The sequence below is a fragment of the Bombina bombina genome, chromosome 5 (assembly GCF_027579735.1).
Source record: "Bombina bombina isolate aBomBom1 chromosome 5, aBomBom1.pri, whole genome shotgun sequence".
Taxonomy (NCBI): domain Eukaryota; kingdom Metazoa; phylum Chordata; class Amphibia; order Anura; family Bombinatoridae; genus Bombina; species Bombina bombina.
In genome coordinates this window covers 124483924-124503635 of record NC_069503.1, presented here as the reverse complement: position 1 = coordinate 124503635, position 19712 = coordinate 124483924, and the positions used below count along the sequence as shown (strand labels likewise).

At 39.8% G+C, this 19712-nt stretch overlaps 1 protein-coding gene across 1 annotated transcript in view; it reads right to left on the bottom strand.

Annotated features, from left to right (window-relative positions):
* Positions 1-19712, bottom strand: part of LOC128660067 (uncharacterized) — a 279471-nt gene that overhangs the window by 57383 nt on the left and 202376 nt on the right. Inside the window, exons 25-26 of the mRNA XM_053713672.1 lie at positions 8561-8734; positions 197-289 (exon numbers count right to left, since the gene is read on the bottom strand). Of these exons, the coding sequence (XP_053569647.1) occupies positions 197-289; positions 8561-8734 (267 nt within the window). The remainder of the gene's footprint in view (positions 1-196; positions 290-8560; positions 8735-19712) is intronic.

Here is a 19712-nt window from a genome sequence, read left to right as displayed (position 1 = left end):
CTTCTAACAATAGCACTTGCCACAGTTTCTCAGCATTAGCATCACAGAGGAATCACGCTCTTTACCACGTTACATATACACAAGTACATCGCACATATATGTGCAGGCAGATACATAATGTAGATTATAAGACGATCTGTTTCTGTAGTACTCTGTCAGGTCACATGAGGTGGTTAATAGTGTCAGGTGAAATTACCATTCTCCGAAGACCAACTTGTATCATCACTGAACATGGAGTCTACGGATGCAATGGTGTTCTCGTTTGGCTCAGGCTGGAAAATGCCATCGTCTAGGAAAAAGAAAAAAGCACCAAATACTGTATATACACTGAAATATAATTTACAATAGCAGTTACATTTAACCAGCAAAAAGAAGCGCTAAAAAGCTCTAAATCAGCTTAGCACAAGGGTGTTAAAAGGGCTTAGCAGTGAAAGGGTTAAAAAAAAAAAAGAATAAAGTATTTTAGATGTAGATGGTGTAAAACTTGGGAAAACTCTGTCTAAGCAGGAACTCAATTGATTAATTTACCTAATACTGAAAACAATACAAGTGTATATTTATATTTGTTTGCCTATAAATACACCACTGATAACACAACATCTGAAACAATGAAAGGAAGGAACATACAATAACTCCTTCACATATCAGAATATCTAATCAATAACCAAGAAATCATTTCAGCACTAGAGGGCAGTAATGAGCTACCATTTAGATTGTAACAGCAGATAACTATAGAGTCTGCCCATATTTGTGTCTGAAGTATAAAAGGGACATAAAGTGCAAAAAGGAAATGCCCCAATCTGTTAGAGCATTTTATAATCTCACTTTTGCACGTGTATAGCTATGTGTTTAACCCCTGCAAAATGGTTAAACACATAGTTAAAGGGACACTGAACCCACATTTTTTCTTTTGCGATTCAGATAGTGCATACAATTTTAAGCAACTTTCTAATTTACTCCTATTATATTTTCTTTATTCTCTTGGTATCTTTATTTGAAATGCAAGAATGTAAGTTTAGATGCCGGACCATTGTTGGTGAACAACCTGAGTTGTTCTTGCTGATTGGTGGATAAATTCATCCACCAATAAAAAAGTGCTGTCCAGAGTTCTGAACTAATAAAAAAGCTTAGATGCCTTCTTTTTCAAACAAAGATAGCAAGAGAACGAAGAAAAATTGATCATAGGAGTAAATTAGAAAGTTGCTTAAAATTGCTGCTCTATCTGAATCATGAAAGAAAAAATTTGGGTTCAGTATCCCTTTAAACTCTCCTTCAAAGCAGCAATGCACTACTGGGAAATAGCTGAAGACACTGTTGAACCAAAGACAAGAGGCATATATGTGCAGCCACCAATCAGCAGCTAGCTCCCAGTCGTGCAGTATTGCTCCTGAGTCTACCTAGGTATGCTTTCAACAAAGGACAACAACAGAACAAAGTCAATTTGATAACAGAATTAAATTGAAAAATCTCCTAAAATTGTATGTTCTATCTCAACTGCGAAAGTTTAATTATTTACTTTCATGTCCCTTTAATTAACCCTTTAAGGACACAGCTTTCTGTTTGCTCAATTGTTTTATGACGGAAAAATTCCGTCATATGTCCTTAAGAGGTTAAAGGGACGGTCTACAACCCCAGTTTTACATAACCAACAGGGTTATATTAATGTACTTTTTACCTCTGTGATTACCTTGTATCTAAGCATCTTCTGACTGCCCCCTGATCACATGACTGTGACTATTTAAAATCTATTGAGTTGCATTTAGTGCTGTGTTGTGCTAACTCTTAAATAACTCCTCGGGCGTGAGCACAATGTTATCTATATGCCCCACATGAACTAGCAGTCTCCTGTTGTGAAAAGCCAATACAAAAGCATGTGATAAGAGGCTGTCTGCAGTGTTTAAAAACAGGCAGATATGTAGAGGTTTAAATGTAATAAAATATATTAATATAACAATGTTAGTTGTGCAAACCTGGGGAATGGGTAGTAAAGGCGTTATCTATATTTTTAAACAATAACAATTATAGTGTAGACCGTCCCTTTAACACTTATGCCCATTCCATGTATTCCCTTATAGTCTTCAATCACACAACCTTTACTGGAAGTTTGATTCACGGAATAACCAGAATTTCTGTGAAGAAGCTTCTGCAAATTACTCCTGAACCTCCCACCCTTCAACTTGAGCTCATGACCCCCTTGTTCTGCTGTTGCCCTTTTTGTGAAAAACACAGACTCCGCTTTATTAAGCTCTTTAATATACATGAAGGTTTCTATGCTATCACCTCTCTCTGCTCTCTAAACTAGACTGGGGACAACTCACACAAAAAGCAAAGGATCATGGTTTAAAAAACCCCAAATAAAAACACTGTAATAAATTTTGAAACATTTTACTTTAGATGGTAAAGAGAAAATCTTTCAGTACCATGTCCCTTTAAACGAAAGAGCAAAACTAACTTAGTTAATACAACCAGAATAAAATAAAAATGGTAGAATGAAACAGAGAAGTAACCACCATCATTATATGTTTAATGAGCAGTATTAAAGCGACAGTCTACAACAGAATATTTATTGTTTGAAAATATAGATAATCCCTTTATTACCCATTCCCCAGTTTTGCACAACCAACATGGTTATATTAATACACATAACACCTCTGTGATTACCTTGTATCTAAGCCTTTGCAGACTGTCCCCTTATTTCAATTCTTTTGACAGACTTGCATTTTAGCCAATCAGTGAGGACTCCTAGGTAACTCCACATGCGTGAGCACAATGTTATCTATATGAAACACGTGAACTAACGCCCTCTAGCTGTGAAAAACTGTCAAATGCATTGAAATAAGAGGTGGCCTTCAAGGGCTTAGAAATTAGCATATGAGCCTACCTAGGTTTAGCTTTCAACTAAGAATACCAAGAGAACAAAGCAAATTTGATGATAAAAGTGAATTGGAAAGTTTTTAAAATTACATGTCCTATCTGAATCACGAAAGTTGAATTTTGACTTGACTGTCACTTTAAGGTTTTGTTAAAGTAGCTCAAAAGCCATCAGATCGGTTTAGACTCAGTCGGCTAGATTACGAGTCTTGCGTTAGCCTTAAAAAGCAGTATTGTGAGGTCCCAACGCTGCTTTTTAACGCCCGCTGGTATTACGAGTCTTGAAAATACAGGAGTACTGCTCACTTTTTTGGCCAGACTCGAAAATACCGCAAATCCACTTACGTCAATTGCGTATCCTATTTTTTCAATGGGACTTGCATAGCGCCGGTATTACGAGTCTTCCAAAAAGTGAGCGGTAGACCCTCTCCTGTCAAGCCTGGTACCGCATTTACAAGTCAGTAGTTAAGAGTTTTATGGTCTAACGTCGTAGCATAAAACTCTTAACTAAAGTGCTAAAAAGTACACTAACACCCATAAACTACCTATTAACCCCTAAACCTAGCCCCCCCCCCCACATCGCCACCACTATAATAAATATTTTAACCCCTAATCTGCCGAACCGGACATCGCCACCACTATAATAAATATATTAACCCCTAAACCGCCACACTTCCGCCTCGCAAACATTAGTTACATTTTATTAACCCCTAATCTGCCGTCCCTAACATCGCCGCCACCTACCTACATTTATTAACCCCTAATCTGCCGCCACCAACGTCGCCGCCACTATATTAAAGTTCTTAACCCCTAAACCTAAGTCTAACCCTAACGCCCCTAACTTAAATATAATTTAAATAAATCTAAATAAAATTACTACAATTAACAAATTATTCCTATTTAAAACTAAATACTTACCTATAAAATAAACCCTAAGATAGCTACAATATAACTAATAGTTACATTGTAGCTAGCTTAAGATTTATTTTTATTTTACAGGCTACTTTGTATTTATTTTAACTAGGTAGAATAGTTATTAAATAGTTATTAGCGATTTAATAGCTACCTAGTTCAAATAAAGACAAAATTTACCTGTAAAATAAAACCTAACCTAAGTTACAATAACACCTAACACTACACTACAATTAAATTAATTCCCTAAATTAACTACAATTAACTACAATTAAATACAATTATCTAAAGTACGAAAAAAACCAAACACTAAATTACAGAAAATAATAAAATAATGACAAGTTTTTTAAACTAATTACACCTAATCTAATCCCCCTAATAAAATAAAAAAGCTCCCCAAAATAGTAAAAAGCCCTACCCTATACAAAATTACAAATAGCCCTTAAAAGGGCCTTTTGCAGGGCATTGCCCCAAAGTAATCAGCTCTTTTACCTGTAAAAAAAAGTACAATACCCCCCCAACATTAAAACCCACCACCCACACAGCCAACTCTAGTCTAAAACCCACCTAATCCCCCCTTAATAAAACCTAACACTAACCCCTTGAAGATCACCCTACCTTGAGAAGTCTTCACCCAACCAGGCCGAAGTCCTCAACGAAGCCGGGCGAAGTGGTCCTCCAGACGGGCAGAAGTCTTCATCCAAGCCGGGAAGAAGAGGTCCTCCAGACGGGCAGAAGTCTTCATCCAGACGGCATCTTTTATCTTCATCCATCCGGCGCGGAGCGGGTCCATCTTCAAGACATCCGACGCGGAGCATCCTTCCTGGCTGACGACTACCCGACGAATGAAGGTTCCTTTAAGTGACGTCATCCAAGATGGCGTCCCTTCAATTCCGATTGGCTGATAGAATTCTAACAGCCAATCGGAATTAAGGTAGAAAAATCCTATTGGCTGATGCAATCAGCCAATAGGATTGAACTTCAATCCTATTGGCTGATTAGAACAGCCAATAGGATTGAGCTCGCATTCTATTGGCTGTTACGCGTTTCGCGGGACTCCTCCCGCTTCGTCAGCGGGAGGAGTCCCGCAAAACGCGTAAGGCCACGCCCACACGCACACGCTGAGTTACGTTACAATCCCTCCAGGTTAGGAGAATCTGTTGCCGGCTACACAGATTGAACCACCGCAGGAGGGAAATCTTTGTTTGTAAAGGATTACGATAAAGACTACATATCCCTACTTTGTACAAGGAACATCGAGACTGGATGGTAATAACCAGATAAACCAGCAAGGTGAAATTGGACATTGGGAAAGAGTATAGCAACATCTATACAAGACGCTGCTACATACCTCATATTGTTTGAGGGTTTGTTTGTGAGTTTGTTTTTTGCTACTAATAAATTGTCATTTTTAATCTGATATACTGCACAATGATTTGTTCTCTGTTTTCTTCCTTGCGCTCCATGTTTTTTTCCTTTTAGTTTGTATCTCATCGCTACCACACCAGTGATTTAGAAGGAGCTGCACAAGAAAAAAGTGAATCGTTTTTACATTTGGACATTTCCATACAAGCATTTAAAGAGACATTACCTGCAAGAAAGTAGGAAGTTTTTTCTATTATTTATTCTTTGTATTGAATGCTTTAATATCATTGGAATTTATATGCAATCTTTTATGTTTTAAAACATCACTTAAATTTGGTTTATCAAGCAGTATTATAAGGTTATAGGTGTTTGGCACTTTTCAAAGTGTTTGTTTGTTCAAAGGGTTAGTGTTAGGTTTTATTAAGGGGGGATTGGGTGGGTTTTAGAGTAGGGTTGGGTGTGTGGGTGGTGGGTTTTAATGTTGGGGGGGGGGGGTTATTGTACTTTTTTTTACAGGTAAAAGAGCTGATTACTTTGGGGCAATGCCCCGCAAAAGGCCCTTTTAAAGGGACAGTATACTGTAAAATAGTTTTCCCTTAATGTGTTTACAATTGCTTTTTTTACCAACTGCGGAGTAAAAAATGTATGAAAATTAGCTTTTTAAGGTTTATTTGTGAATATTAATGCTCTGATTTTGTGTTTTGAAGCCACAACCTAATAAAATAGGTTGAGCTTGTAGATATAATCAGATATCATTACTGTATCACATTGTGTACATATACATGTTTCTTAATCTTATATCTGTCCATAAAACAATCACCAGTACTTGGAGAGAACAATGGAAAATCAACATTTTATTACCTTATCGCTGCTATATCCTACTGGGAGTGTAATTTCTTCTGCTGGCTGTGTTTACAAAGCTTATCTATAGCTGGGACCTGCGGCCACAAACTTTCAGAATAGGTGGGGATACCACATGCTAAATCAACTATTTAAAATGCCAATATAAGGGTAAAGGATCTACTTGTAAACAATTTAATACACTCCAGCAGGTAAAGTGGATCATTGGGAACAAATTAAAGGGGAGAACATTTTTGAGTAAACTGTCCCTTTAAGGGCTATTTGTAATTTAGTATAGGGTAGGGCTTTTTATTATTTTGGGGGGCTTTTTTTATTTTATTAGGGGGATTAGATTAGGTGTAATTAGTTTAAAAAAAAAACTTGTAATTATTTTATTATTTTCTGTAATTTAGTGGGGGGTTTTTCCGTACTTTAGATAATTGTATTTAATTGTAGTTAATTTAGGGAATTAATTTAATTGTAGTGTAGTGTTAGGTGTTATTGTAACTTAGGTTAGGTTTTATTTTACAGGTAAATTTGTCTTTATTTTAACTAGGTAGCTATCAAATCGTTAATAACTATTTAATAACTATTCTACCTAGTTAAAATAAATACAAAGTTGCCTGTAAAATAAAAATAAATCCTAAGCTAGTTACAATGTAACTATTAGTTATATTGTAGCTATCTACTTTTTACTATTTTATAGGTAAGTATTTAGTTCTAAATAGGAATAATTTAGTTAATTGTAGTAATTTTATTTAGATTTATTTAAATTATATTCAAGTTTGGGGGGGTTAGGGTTAGACTTAGGTTTAGGGGTTAAGAACTTTAATATAGTGGGGGGCGGCAGATTTGGGGTTAATAAGTGTAGGTAGGTGGCGGCGACATTGGGGGTGGCAGAGTAGGGGTTAATAAATAAAATGTAGGGTTCGGCGATGTTGGGGGCAGCAGATTAGGGGTTAATACATATAATGTAGGTGGCGGCGGTGTCCGGAGCGGCAGATTAGGGGTTACTAATATAATGCAGGTGTTGGCAATGTCGGGGGCGGCAGATTAGGGGTTAATAAGTGTAAGACCAGCGTTGTCTGCAAGTGAGCGGTGAGCATAAACTGCTCAATAGCACCGCACCCCTGTTACCGCAAAACTCGCAAACTAGGTGTTTCTCAACCTTTTTGTAGCAAGTACCCTGTACGCATACACTTGTTTTCTATGTAACCCAACTGTAGTACAAATATTACTGATCTTTTACACGAGCAAAAATAGAAATCATGTGTATCACTAGATATCACAAGCTTATATCAGATATGTTAAAGAATATATAGGAATCAGATATTTGTTTTATGTTGTATTAGACAATATGACAACAGAGAATAATAAATCACATAAAACACTGATATATATATATATATATATATATATATATATATATATATATAAATATATATTCCATTACAAATAATTACACACAATTAAAGCGCTTCTTACCCCAGAAGCAGAACTTTTTTCCATTCTGCAGTAAGGTTTTTTTGGTAATTTTTTTTCTGAAGGTCAGTTTGAAATGAAATTTTGAAATCAAGCAAAAAACAAAAAAAACTAGGTGCATTGCTCACTAGAAGTCTTACATTCAGGAGTAACAGAACACCGGTAAAGGCTAGGGGGCAGGGTTGAAAAAGATCATCAATGCGCTGCTGATTTGCAACGCTGCTCCGTATTTGACTGTTCTCTTCAAACAGCGCTTCATTCTGGCTGCGCTGGATTGAGGAAAACTTACACAGTGCAGCCAGAGCACAGCGCTGTTTGAAGATAACTTTCTAATGTTCCTGCATGTGTTCTATTCTTTCTGAAGATGACATCTCAGATCACAGCATGTTCTGCCTTGTGGCTTCTTACATAAAAAGAGAGGAAAATAAACTTCCCTGCATGATAAGGAAAGTAATATTTATGCTAGAATCTGTCTATTTTTAATTAACATTTCATACACAGTTTATCCGTCTCATTTTTTCTGCGGCACACTTCAGTATGAAGCCACTTGTCTCTGTGACACTAAGTCACAGTCACTTTCTCTGTTCATATCAGTAGAGTTCAACTGCAGCCCTTATGTGTCACTAACAAGCCAGAATCTAAGGTTTTACCAATTAGGGGTGAATCCGTGATTGAGCAGTGATCAAACCTACACAGGGCAATACTCACACTCTGCCATGAGTGCTCAATATGTCATGTTTACAATAGTTACATCAAGGGGCCAAAAATAAGGAAGGCCAATCCTTAGAGTACCCCTTGCCATTGTCCCAATTACCCCCAGGGGTACACGTACCACAGTTAGAGAAACTAGGGGTTAGAGGATCCTCTCGACAAGTAGATCTGCACTTACAACTTTCACCTCACTCCATGGAGGCAAAAGAAAAAGGACAGAGGAATAATGGGAGGTGGGAGGGATTTAAAGCTCTGATGAGTTCAGATATCTTGCCTCCTGCTAGTGGTCAGGGGGGGAATTCCCACATGTAATGATTTGCAGACGCCCACCCTCTGATGAAAGAAATAATCTTTTTCTCTTTACCTTACTATCACTTACCACTGCAATGCGCTAAGGGGTTGGCTCTGTCTAATCTTCCCTCTAGTCTCCTGGTCTCTGAGTGTCCCACCGCAATACTGAACATCGCCCTGGAGGAGCTGCTGGACTCCGTCACTGGGATCTCCTGCATCAGCTTCATCAGCCCACTCAGGTGAACATTCTTGGCAGGAACTCCTGGACGGAAATCATTAGAGAGGAATGTGAAATGATTATACAACGAATATCCAGGAGACATAAATAAATAGGATTATAGGCTGATGGGTGTGCAGACCAAATAAACTAGTCTAAAGAATGGAGGTATTATAAAATCACAGTCTTTTGCTATATAACATACGACTAGTGGTTAATACACATGTCCAAAATTTCATATTTCGCTTTGCAAAATAGGTGAAAAAAATTGCTTCAATTTCTGGCATCGGATATTTTAGAACATTAATGCAACTCAAAATATCTGTGACACAAAATTGTGCACAGACAATGCCTCTTTCTTCCAGTTCCCTGGAAATAGGGTGATGTCTGTATTATATCCCCATATCAGGGATGTCTCAAACTGTGACGAGGTTAATAAAATTATCATTTAAAGGGACAGTATACACCAATTTTCATTTAGCTGCATGTAATAGACACTACTATAAAGAATAATATGCACAGATACTGATATAAAAATCCAGACTAAAACCTTTTAAAAACTTACTTAGAAGCTCCCAGTTTAACACTGTTGAGATTAGTCTGGGACCCCCACTGACAGGGGCTGAAAGCAGAACCAACACCCCTCCCCCTGCATATGAAAGGACCCATTATACAAAGAGAAGAAATCTGAAGTCTGGATACATCAGTATACATATATAAAACACTGGGGCTTGGCTAGGAGTCTGAAAATCAGCACAATGTTATTTAATACTATACATTTTTATAAAAACACTCCCAGATGGGCTATATAAATGAATCATCTACAAAACATTTATGCAAAGAAAAATCTAATGTACAATGTCCCTTTAATCTTGACTGAAAATATAGCTATGTTGTACCTGCAATAGTTTTCAGTTAAAAAATAAATAAATCAGCTTTTACATATTACTCAGGATTAAACTAAATGACTCCTGTCTCTATACTTAGCATGTGTGGCCCTAGTTAAACGGGACAGAAAGAAAGACTGTGTGAACAAATGTGTAAAATGTGCTCATATTGCTCTCACCGTCTTACACAGATTAGGCACTTTTGGTGGACGGGGCATTTTGAATTGTTAAACTTTTTCAATTCAATATGAAGCTAGAGAAAATATGATTACTTGATTGGTACCACCCTATTTTGACTTTAATCCTTTAACTGGCGCACAAGCGTATTCTAAAAAATGGAACATTGACCATGAACCCAACAGCAGTGGCTCTTAAAGGGGCACTAAACCCAATTTATTTATTTCATGTTTCAGGTAGAGAACACAATTATAAACAACATTCCAATTTACTTCTATTTAATTTGCTTCATTCTTTAGATATCCTTTGTTAGAGAAATAGCAATGCATATGAGTGAGTCAATCACACAAGGCATCTATGTGCAGCCACCAATCAGCAGCTACTGAGCCTATTCAGATATGCTTTTCATCAAAGAATATCCAGAGAATTAAGCAAATTAGATAATAGAAGTAAATTAGAAAGTTGTTTAAAATTGCATGCTCTATCTGAATCATGTCCCTTTAACCCCTTGAGTGCTAATGAGCCGTCACAGAGTTTCCCACTCTGGTGCTAATGACGGCTCAGAGCCGTCACTAGCACTCTCCCAACCTGAGGGAGATCTGGGGGCTCCCACCCGCTCCAACCCCGGCGATCGGTGCTGCATAATGAAAGGCATCGCCGGGGCTTCCGTTTTGCCTGGTGACGTCACGCGCAATAAACGTGATGACGTCACCGCGCAACTTTATTTAACATTAACAATGTTAAATATAGGAGCAGGGGGCATGCTGCTTAGAAGCCTGTATCTCAGGTATCTAAGCAGCTACAGACCCCCAAGACCCACCGTTGGAAAGGTAATCGCCTAACCTTTCCAACGGTGTAAGTCTTGGGGATCTGAAAGAAATAAAATAAAAAAGTAAAAAAGGTGTGAAAGTGCTTAGCACTCAAAGGGTTAAAGGCAATTAGTGGAGGGGGTATGCAGGAGAGGAATATGTTCCCAGTACCCCCTTATAATATACCGTATAAACTTTATATCATGGTCTATTGATGGCTTCATTGAGGATTCTGAGTATATACTTTATGTTTATAAATGGTTTATGGTTTAAAAGGCTGTTAAAATAAAAATAACATGAGAGGTGTTTACTGAAGTTTGCTGATCTGTGTATCACTGGCTACAAATTACTTCATTACATACAGTCTTTGTGATCTGCGCATCACATTTATTAACTTCCTGTTCTCCTAGATGTGAAAGTAATGCCGTCTCTGTCCTTTCAGTCTCTCAGTTAAAGCCCTATTATAATATACAATGTGTAAATTATATGAAGAAAAACAACAACTTTGCAATATATTTTCATTATATATTGTGCTTTCTTTTCATGTAATTCAGCTCTGAAAATTTGTGGATTTTTTTTAATTCTCAGAACTTGAAATGCACCCGGCTGACTTATCACGGCTAACCATGCTACATATATGTCCCTAACTGGCTTCAGCAGATAACTGCTACACAATGCTGTTCATAGTAACACAATGACCGTATACTTTGCTAACTACGGAGTTTTCAAAATTCTTGTTCAATATCGGATGATTATTTTTTTATATCAATACGATTACAAGTCAAACACAGCTGAGCTCCTGTGATTTTCACTCTGCACCATTAACAATCGATAACGGCCGTCGACCACCAAAAACGGAATCTCAACACAAAAAAAATACAACTGATTCGGCTGGTTCAGAATTCTCTGCTATCCTGACAGTCTTCACTCTCTCTTCACATTTAAAGAGACAAACTGCTGGGTACAACTACAGTAGCAGGTTACTACTCACCATACTAGTGTTTTCCCTCCTCTATAAAGCTGTTCTCTTATTTTATCTCATTACAGTAGCCAGTTGGTAAAGTTCTGCATTTTATACTGGGCGCCGCCATCTTGTAGCTTATATATTGCTGCATCATGTGACAGGAACAGTGCACTTTATCTCCTTACAGAAGCCAGTTGGTAAAGTTCTGCATTTTATACTGGGCACCGCCATCTTGTAGCTTATATATTGCTGCATCATGTGACAGGAACAGTGCACTTTATCTCCTTACAGAAGCCAGTTGGTAAAGTTCTGCATTTTATACTGGGCACCGCCATCTTGTAGCTCACGTATTGCTGCATCATGTGACAGGAACAGTGCACTTTATCTCATTACAGAAGCCAGTTGGTAAAGTTCTGCATTTTATACTGGGCACCACCATCTTGTAGCTCCTGTATTGCTGCAGCATGTGACAGGAACAGTGCACTTTATCTCATTACAGAAGCCAGTTGGTAAAGTTCTGCATTTTATACTGGGCACCGCCAGCTTGTAGCTCATATATTGCTGCATCATGTGACAGGGGCAGTGCACTTTATCTCATTACAGAAGCCAGTTGGTAAAGCTCTGCATTTTATACTGGGCACCGCCATCTTGTAGCTCACGTATTGCTGCATCATGTGACAGGAACAGTGCACTTTATCTCATTACAGAAGCCAGTTGGTAAAGTTCTGCATTTTAAACTGGGCGCCACAATCTTGTAGCTCACGTATTGCTGCATCATGTGACAGGAACAGTGCACTTTATCTCATTACAGAAGTCAGTTGGTAAAGTTCTGCATTTTATACTGGGCACCACCATCTTGTAGCTCCTGAATTGCTGCAGCATGTGACAGGAACAGTGCACTTTATCTCATTACAGAAGTCAGTTGGTAAAGTTCTGCATTTTATACTGGGCACCGCCAGCTTGTAGCTCATATATTGCTGCATCATGTGACAGGAACAGTGCACTTTATCTCATTACAGAAGCCAGTTGGTAAAGTTCTGCATTTTAAACTGGGCGCCACCATCTTGTAGCTCACGTATTGGTGCATCATGTGACAGGAAAAGTGCACTTTATCTCATTACAGAAGTCAGTTGGTAAAGCTGTGCATTTTATACTGGGCACCACCATCTTGTAGCTCCTGTATTGCTGCAGCATGTGACAGGAACAGTGCACTTTATCTCATTACAGAAGCCAGTTGGTAAAGTTCTGCATTTTAAACTGGGCGCCACCATCTTGTAGCTCATATATTGCTGCATCATGTGACAGGAACAGTGCACTTTATCTCATTACAGAAGCCAGTTGGTAAAGTTCTGCATTTTATACTGGGCGCCGCCATCTTGTAGCTCATGTATTGCTGCATCACGTGACAGAAGCAGTGCACTTTATCTCATTACAGAAGCCAGTTGGTAAAGTTCTGCATTTTATACTGGGCGCCGCCATCTTGTAGCTCATGTATAGCTGCATCACGTGACAGAAGCAGTGCACTTTATCTCATTACAGAAGCCAGTTGGTAAAGTTCTGCATTTTATACTGGGTGCCGCCATCTTGTAGCTTATATATTGCTGCATCATGTGACAGAAGCAGGGCACTTTCACAGATCTGCTTTTCACTTCAGTTTAGATCAAATAATAGAGAGCATAAATTTTACATCGTTAAAAGTTACATAACAAATATAAGCTACAAGATGGCGGCACCCAGTGAGAAGAGGCAGAGCTTCACTAACTGATACTTGTAATGGGTAAAATAAGAGAATGACTTTGAAGACAGCTTCAGGCAGAGGAGGAAAAACAATATCATGGTGAGTAATAACCATCCTATTGTAGTTGTACTGAGAGGTTTAATGTCACTTTAATTAATGCTGATGAGTTGTGCAGTATAATTTTTATTTGACGTGATTAACAGTCATCAGAAATAGCCGGGACCTCTATAGGAACAGGGAGCACCATCTTGCTTGTCAGGTACAAACATGCACAGATTAGTGCCCAAAATTGTTTATTCAATGCAAGTTAACAGCAATCTGTGAACGCTGAGCCGATGGTTGCTGAACTCAATGTGTCTGCTCAGAGATGTGTAGTATAGCCAGGGTCGGCTCCAGAAAGAATGAAATGGGGGGGCATTTTTTTTTTCACGACGGGGCACGCATGTATGAGAGTCAAAATAAGAGCAGACCTACATATATAGTGTGTAGAGTTGAAAGGAGGATATTATCAGGAGGTAGGGGGTTAATCTGCTCTCCAGATATCTAAGTGATCCATAATTGACTGATGTGTAGTTGCGGTGTAAAAAGTATAGATAAATTTCATAACGTCATGAGTGTCATTGTCTTTCCCCATATGCTTGTGGCCGGGACTATTGGATCTCTAGTAGAAGTAGTATATGCAGCAGCAGACAGACAGGTCAGTATACGCATATAATGCAATTTGCATTAGATGCGTGTATTAACCTGTCTCTGTCTGCATATACTAGAGATCCTAATAGTCCCGGCCACAAGCCAAGCAAATGGGGAAAGGCAACGACCCTCATGACACAATTACATTTAACAGTTGGTCAGAGTGCTTTGGGTCTCCGTAGTTTGCCAGGCTTTGCCTCCTACCTTTTAACTTGAGTACCGGTGGTCTAGGTGGCAGGATGGCCTTAACTTACGTGACTTATGTTCACTTAGAGTTTCTCGGGCGCCACATCCTGATCCACCTCCCAATATCCCGCTTAGATTGTCTTCACACATTGTGCACAGATAGGCTAAGCGCAAGAGCCACTTGCTTGCACTCAGCCTATCTGTGCACAGAAAGCCCCACGCCCAGATAGCTAAATTGTCATCATTAGATTATCGCTGTGCGCACTAGTACTACAGGCAGCCGCATTAAAGGGACTGTAAACCTTGAACTTTTTTAACATTAAACTTAAGATATATATTTTGTTATAATTTGCAGTCCTACCATGCAGAGCAAAAGCGCAGTGGAAGCGTTTAAAAATGATATATTATACTTACCCAAAAATGCATCTTCTGTCCGCCTACGAATTAAAAACTTTTTTACAATACTTACCGTCATTGCCCCTGCAGCCAACAGCTGAGTGAACGTCTGTATTCTCAAAGTTTGACAGCGCGCGTTCCCTATCCACTTGCGCATGCGTATTAAACTCAGTCTTCAGCCTTATACACAGAATCTCAATGCTTTGTCGTACATAGAGATTCTGTGTGTCTGAATGAGCAGTGAGTCACTCCTATAGACAAACGAGCAACTCAAAAAGTATTTAGTAAAAGTGGCATTATTTTTAATATTAAGTCTATTATACTTAGTTTAAGCAATATTTAAAATATTATTAACCCCTTTTTTCTATAGTACATGTTCTTTATATTATTTATATTTGCTCGTTATGGTCTAAAGGGGGCAATTTCTTCTGTTAAGTGTGATCAGTCCACGGGTCATCATTACTTCTGGGATATTACTCCTCCCCAACAGGAAGTGCAAGAGGATTCACCCAGCAGAGCTGCATATAGCTCCTCCCCTCTACGTCACTCCCAGTCATTCTCTTGCACCCAACGACTAGATAGGATGTGTGAGAGGACTATGGTGATTATACTTAGTTTTATATCTTCAATCAAAAGTTTGTTATTTTAAAATAGCACCGGAGTGTGTTATTATCTCTCTGGCAGAGTTTGAAGAAGAATCTACCAGAGTTTTTGTTATGATTTTAGCCGGAGTAGTTAAGATCATATTGCTGTTTCTCGGCCATCTGAGGAGAGGTAAACTTCAGATCAGGGGACAGCGGGCAGATGAATCTGCATAGAGGTATGTAGCAGTTTTTATTTTCTGACAATGGAATTGATGAGAAAATCCTGCCATACCGATATAATGTCATGTATGTATACTTTACACTTCAGTATTCTGGGGAATGGTACTTCACTAGAATTACACTGTAAGAAATACATAAAGCTGTTTAATAACTAGAGATTATGTTTAACGTTTTTGCTGGAATGTAAAATCGTTTTCATTTGCTGAGGTACTGAGTGAATAAATGTTTGGGCACTATTTTTCCACTTGGCAGTTGCTTAATCTGTTTTTTGACAGTTTCTGTTCTCCCTCACTGCTGTGTGTGAGGGGGAGGGGCCGTTTTTTGGCGCTTTTACTATGCATCAAATATTTCAGTCAGCAACTCATTGTATTCCCTGCATGATCCGGTTCATCTCTACAGAGCTCAGGGGTCTTCAAAACTTATTTTGAGGGAGGTAATTTCTCTCAGCAGAGCTGTGAGAATTATAGTTTGACTGAGATAAAAAACGTTTATTCTGTAATTTGTTTCCTGCTTTCAGAATTTGTTATCTTTGCTAATGGGATTAAACCTTTGCTAAAGTTGTGTTGTTTACAAGGATTGAGGCTATAACTGTTTCAATTTATTAATTTTCAACTGTCATAGATCTTCTGTGCTTCTTAAAGGCACAGTACGTTTTAATATTATTCTAATTGAATTGTATTTCCAAGTTGCAAGTTTATTTGCTAGTGTGTTAAACATGTCTGATTCAGAGGATGAGACCTGTGTCATTTGTTGCAATGCCAAAGTGGAGCCCAATAGAAATTTATGTACTAACTGTATTGATGCTACTTTAAATAAAAATCAATCTGTACAAATTGAACAAATTTCACCAAACAACGAGGGGAGAGTTATGCCGACTAACTCGCCTCACGTGTCAGTACCTACATCTCCCGCTCAGAGGGAGGTGCGTGATATTGTAGCGCCGAGTACATCTGGGCGGCCATTACAAATCACATTACAGGATATGGCTACTGTTATGACTGAGGTTTTGGCTAAATTACCAGAACTAAGAGGTAAGCGTGATCACTCTGGGGTGAGAACAGAGTGCGCTGATAATATTAGGGCCATGTCAGACACTGCGTCACAGGTGGCAGAACATGAGGACGGAGAACTTCATTCTGTGGGTGACGGTTCTGATCCAAACAGACTGGATTCAGATATTTCAAATTTTAAATTTAAACTGGAAAACCTCCGTGTATTACTAGGGGAGGTGTTAGCGGCTCTGAATGATTGTAACACAGTTGCAATACCAGAGAAAATGTGTAGGTTGGATAAATATTTTGCGGTACCGACGAGTACTGAGGTTTTTCCTATACCTAAGAGACTTACTGAAATTGTTACTAAGGAGTGGGATAGACCCGGTGTGCCGTTCTCACCCCCTCCGATATTTAGAAAAATGTTTCCAATAGACGCCACCACAAGGGACTTATGGCAAACGGTCCCTAAGGTGGAGGGAGCAGTTTCTACCTTAGCTAAGCGTACCACTATCCCGGTGGAGGATAGCTGTGCTTTTTCAGATCCAATGGATAAAAAGTTAGAGGGTTACCTTAAGAAAATGTTTGTTCAACAAGGTTTTATATTGCAACCCCTTGCATGCATTGCGCCGATCACGGCTGCAGCGGCATTCTGGATTGAGTCTCTGGAAGAGAACATTGGTTCAGCTACTCTGGACGACATTACGGACAGGCTTAGAGTCCTTAAACTAGCTAATTCATTCATTTCGGAGGCCGTAGTACATCTTACTAAACTTACGGCGAAGAATTCAGGATTCGCCATTCAGGCACGCAGGGCGCTGTGGCTAAAATCCTGGTCAGCTGATGTTACTTCTAAGTCTAAATTGCTTAATATACCTTTCAAAGGGCAGACCTTATTCGGGCCCGGGTTGAAAGAGATTATCGCTGACATTACAGGAGGTAAAGGCCATGCCCTGCCTCAGGACAAAGCCAAAGCCAAGACTAGACAGTCTAATTTTCGTTCCTTTCGTAATTTCAAAGCAGGAGCAGCATCAACTTCCTCTGCACCAAAACAGGAAGGAGCTGTTGCTCGCTACAGACAAGGCTGGAAACCTAACCAGTCCTGGAACAAGGGCAAGCAGACTAGGAAACCTGCTGCTGCCCCTAAAACAGCATGAAGTGAGGGCCCCCGATCCGGGATCGGATCTAGTGGGGGGCAGACTTTCTCTCTTCGCCCAGGCTTGGGCAAGAGATGTTCAGGATCCCTGGGCGCTAGAGATAATATCTCAGGGATACCTTCTGGACTTCAAATACTCTCCTCCAAGAGAGAGATTTCATCTGTCAAGATTGTCAACAATCCAGACAAAGAAAGAGGCGTTTCTACGCTGCGTACAAGAGCTCTTGTTAATGGGAGTAATCCATCCAGTTCCACGATCGGAACAGGGACAGGGGTTTTACTCAAATCTGTTTGTGGTTCCCAAAAAAGAGGGAACTTTCAGACCAATCCTGGACTTAAAGATCCTAAACAAATTCCTAAGAGTTCCATCGTTCAAGATGGAGACTATTCGGACATTTTTACCTATGATCCAAGAAGGTCAGTACATGACCACTGTAGATTTAAAAGATGCTTACCTTCACATACCGATTCACAAAGATCATTATCGGTACCTAAGGTTTGCCTTCCTAGACAGGCATTACCAGTTTGTGGCTCTTCCATTCGGATTGGCTACAGCTCCAAGAATCTTCACAAAGGTTCTGGGTGCTCTTCTGGCGGTACTAAGACCGCGGGGAATCTCGGTAGCTCCATACCTAGACGACATTCTGATACAAGCTTCAAGCTTTCAAACTGCCAAGTCTCATACAGAGTTAGTGCTGGCATTTCTAAGGTCACATGGATGGAAGGTGAACGAAAAGAAAAGTTCACTCGTTCCACTCACAAGAGTTCCCTTCCTGGGGACTCTTATAGATTCTGTAGAAATGAAGATTTACCTGACAGAGGACAGGCTAACAAGACTTCAAAGTGCTTGCCGCACCCTTCATTCCATTCAACACCCGTCAGTGGCTCAATGCATGGAGGTAATCGGCTTAATGGTAGCGGCAATGGACATAGTACCCTTTGCACGCTTACACCTCAGACCACTGCAACTGTGCATGCTAAGTCAGTGGAATGGGGATTACTCAGACTTATCCCCTTCTCTGAATCTGGATCAAGAGACCAGAAATTCTCTTCTATGGTGGCTTTCTCGGCCACATCTGTCCAGGGGGATGCCATTCAGCAGACCAGACTGGACAATTGTAACAACAGACGCCAGCCTTCTAGGTTGGGGTGCCGTCTGGAATTCTCTGAAGGCTCAGGGACAATGGAGTCAGGAGGAGAGTCTCCTGCCAATAAACATTCTGGAATTGAGAGCAGTTCTCAATGCCCTCCTGGCTTGGCCCCAGTTGACAACTCGGGGGTTCATCAGGTTTCAGTCGGACAACATCACGACTGTAGCTTACATCAACCATCAGGGAGGGACAAGAAGCTCCCTAGCTATGATGGAAGTATCAAAGATAATTCGCTGGGCAGAGTCTCACTCTTGCCACCTGTCAGCAATCCACATCCCGGGAGTGGAGAACTGGGAGGCGGATTTCTTAAGTCGTCAGACTTTTCATCCGGGGGAGTGGGAACTTCATCCGGAGGTCTTTGCCCAAATACTTCGACGTTGGGGCAAACCAGAGATAGATCTCATGGCGTCTCGACAGAACGCCAAGCTTCCTCGTTACGGGTCCAGATCCAGGGATCCAGGAGCAGTCCTGATAGATGCTCTGACAGCACCTTGGGACTTCAGGATGGCTTACGTGTTTCCACCCTTCCCGTTGCTTCCTCGATTGATTGCCAGAATCAAACAAGAGAGAGCATCAGTGATTCTAATAGCACCTGCGTGGCCACGCAGGACTTGGTATGCAGACCTGGTGGACATGTCATCCTGTCCACCTTGGTCTCTACCTCTGAAACAGGACCTTCTGATACAGGGTCCCTTCAAACATCAAAATCTAACTTCTCTGAAGCTGACTGCTTGGAAATTGAACGCTTGATTTTATCAAGACGTGGGTTTTCTGAGTCAGTTATTGATACCTTAATACAGGCTAGGAAACCTGTTACCAGAAAGATTTACCATAAGATATGGCGTAAATACCTATATTGGTGTGAATCCAAAGGTTACTCTTGGAGTAAGGTTAGGATTCCTAGGATATTGTCTTTTCTACAAGAAGGTTTAGAAAAGGGTTTATCTGCTAGTTCTTTAAAGGGACAGATCTCAGCTCTGTCCATTCTGTTACACAAACGTCTGTCAGAAGTTCCTGACGTCCAGGCTTTTTGTCAGGCTTTGGCCAGGATTA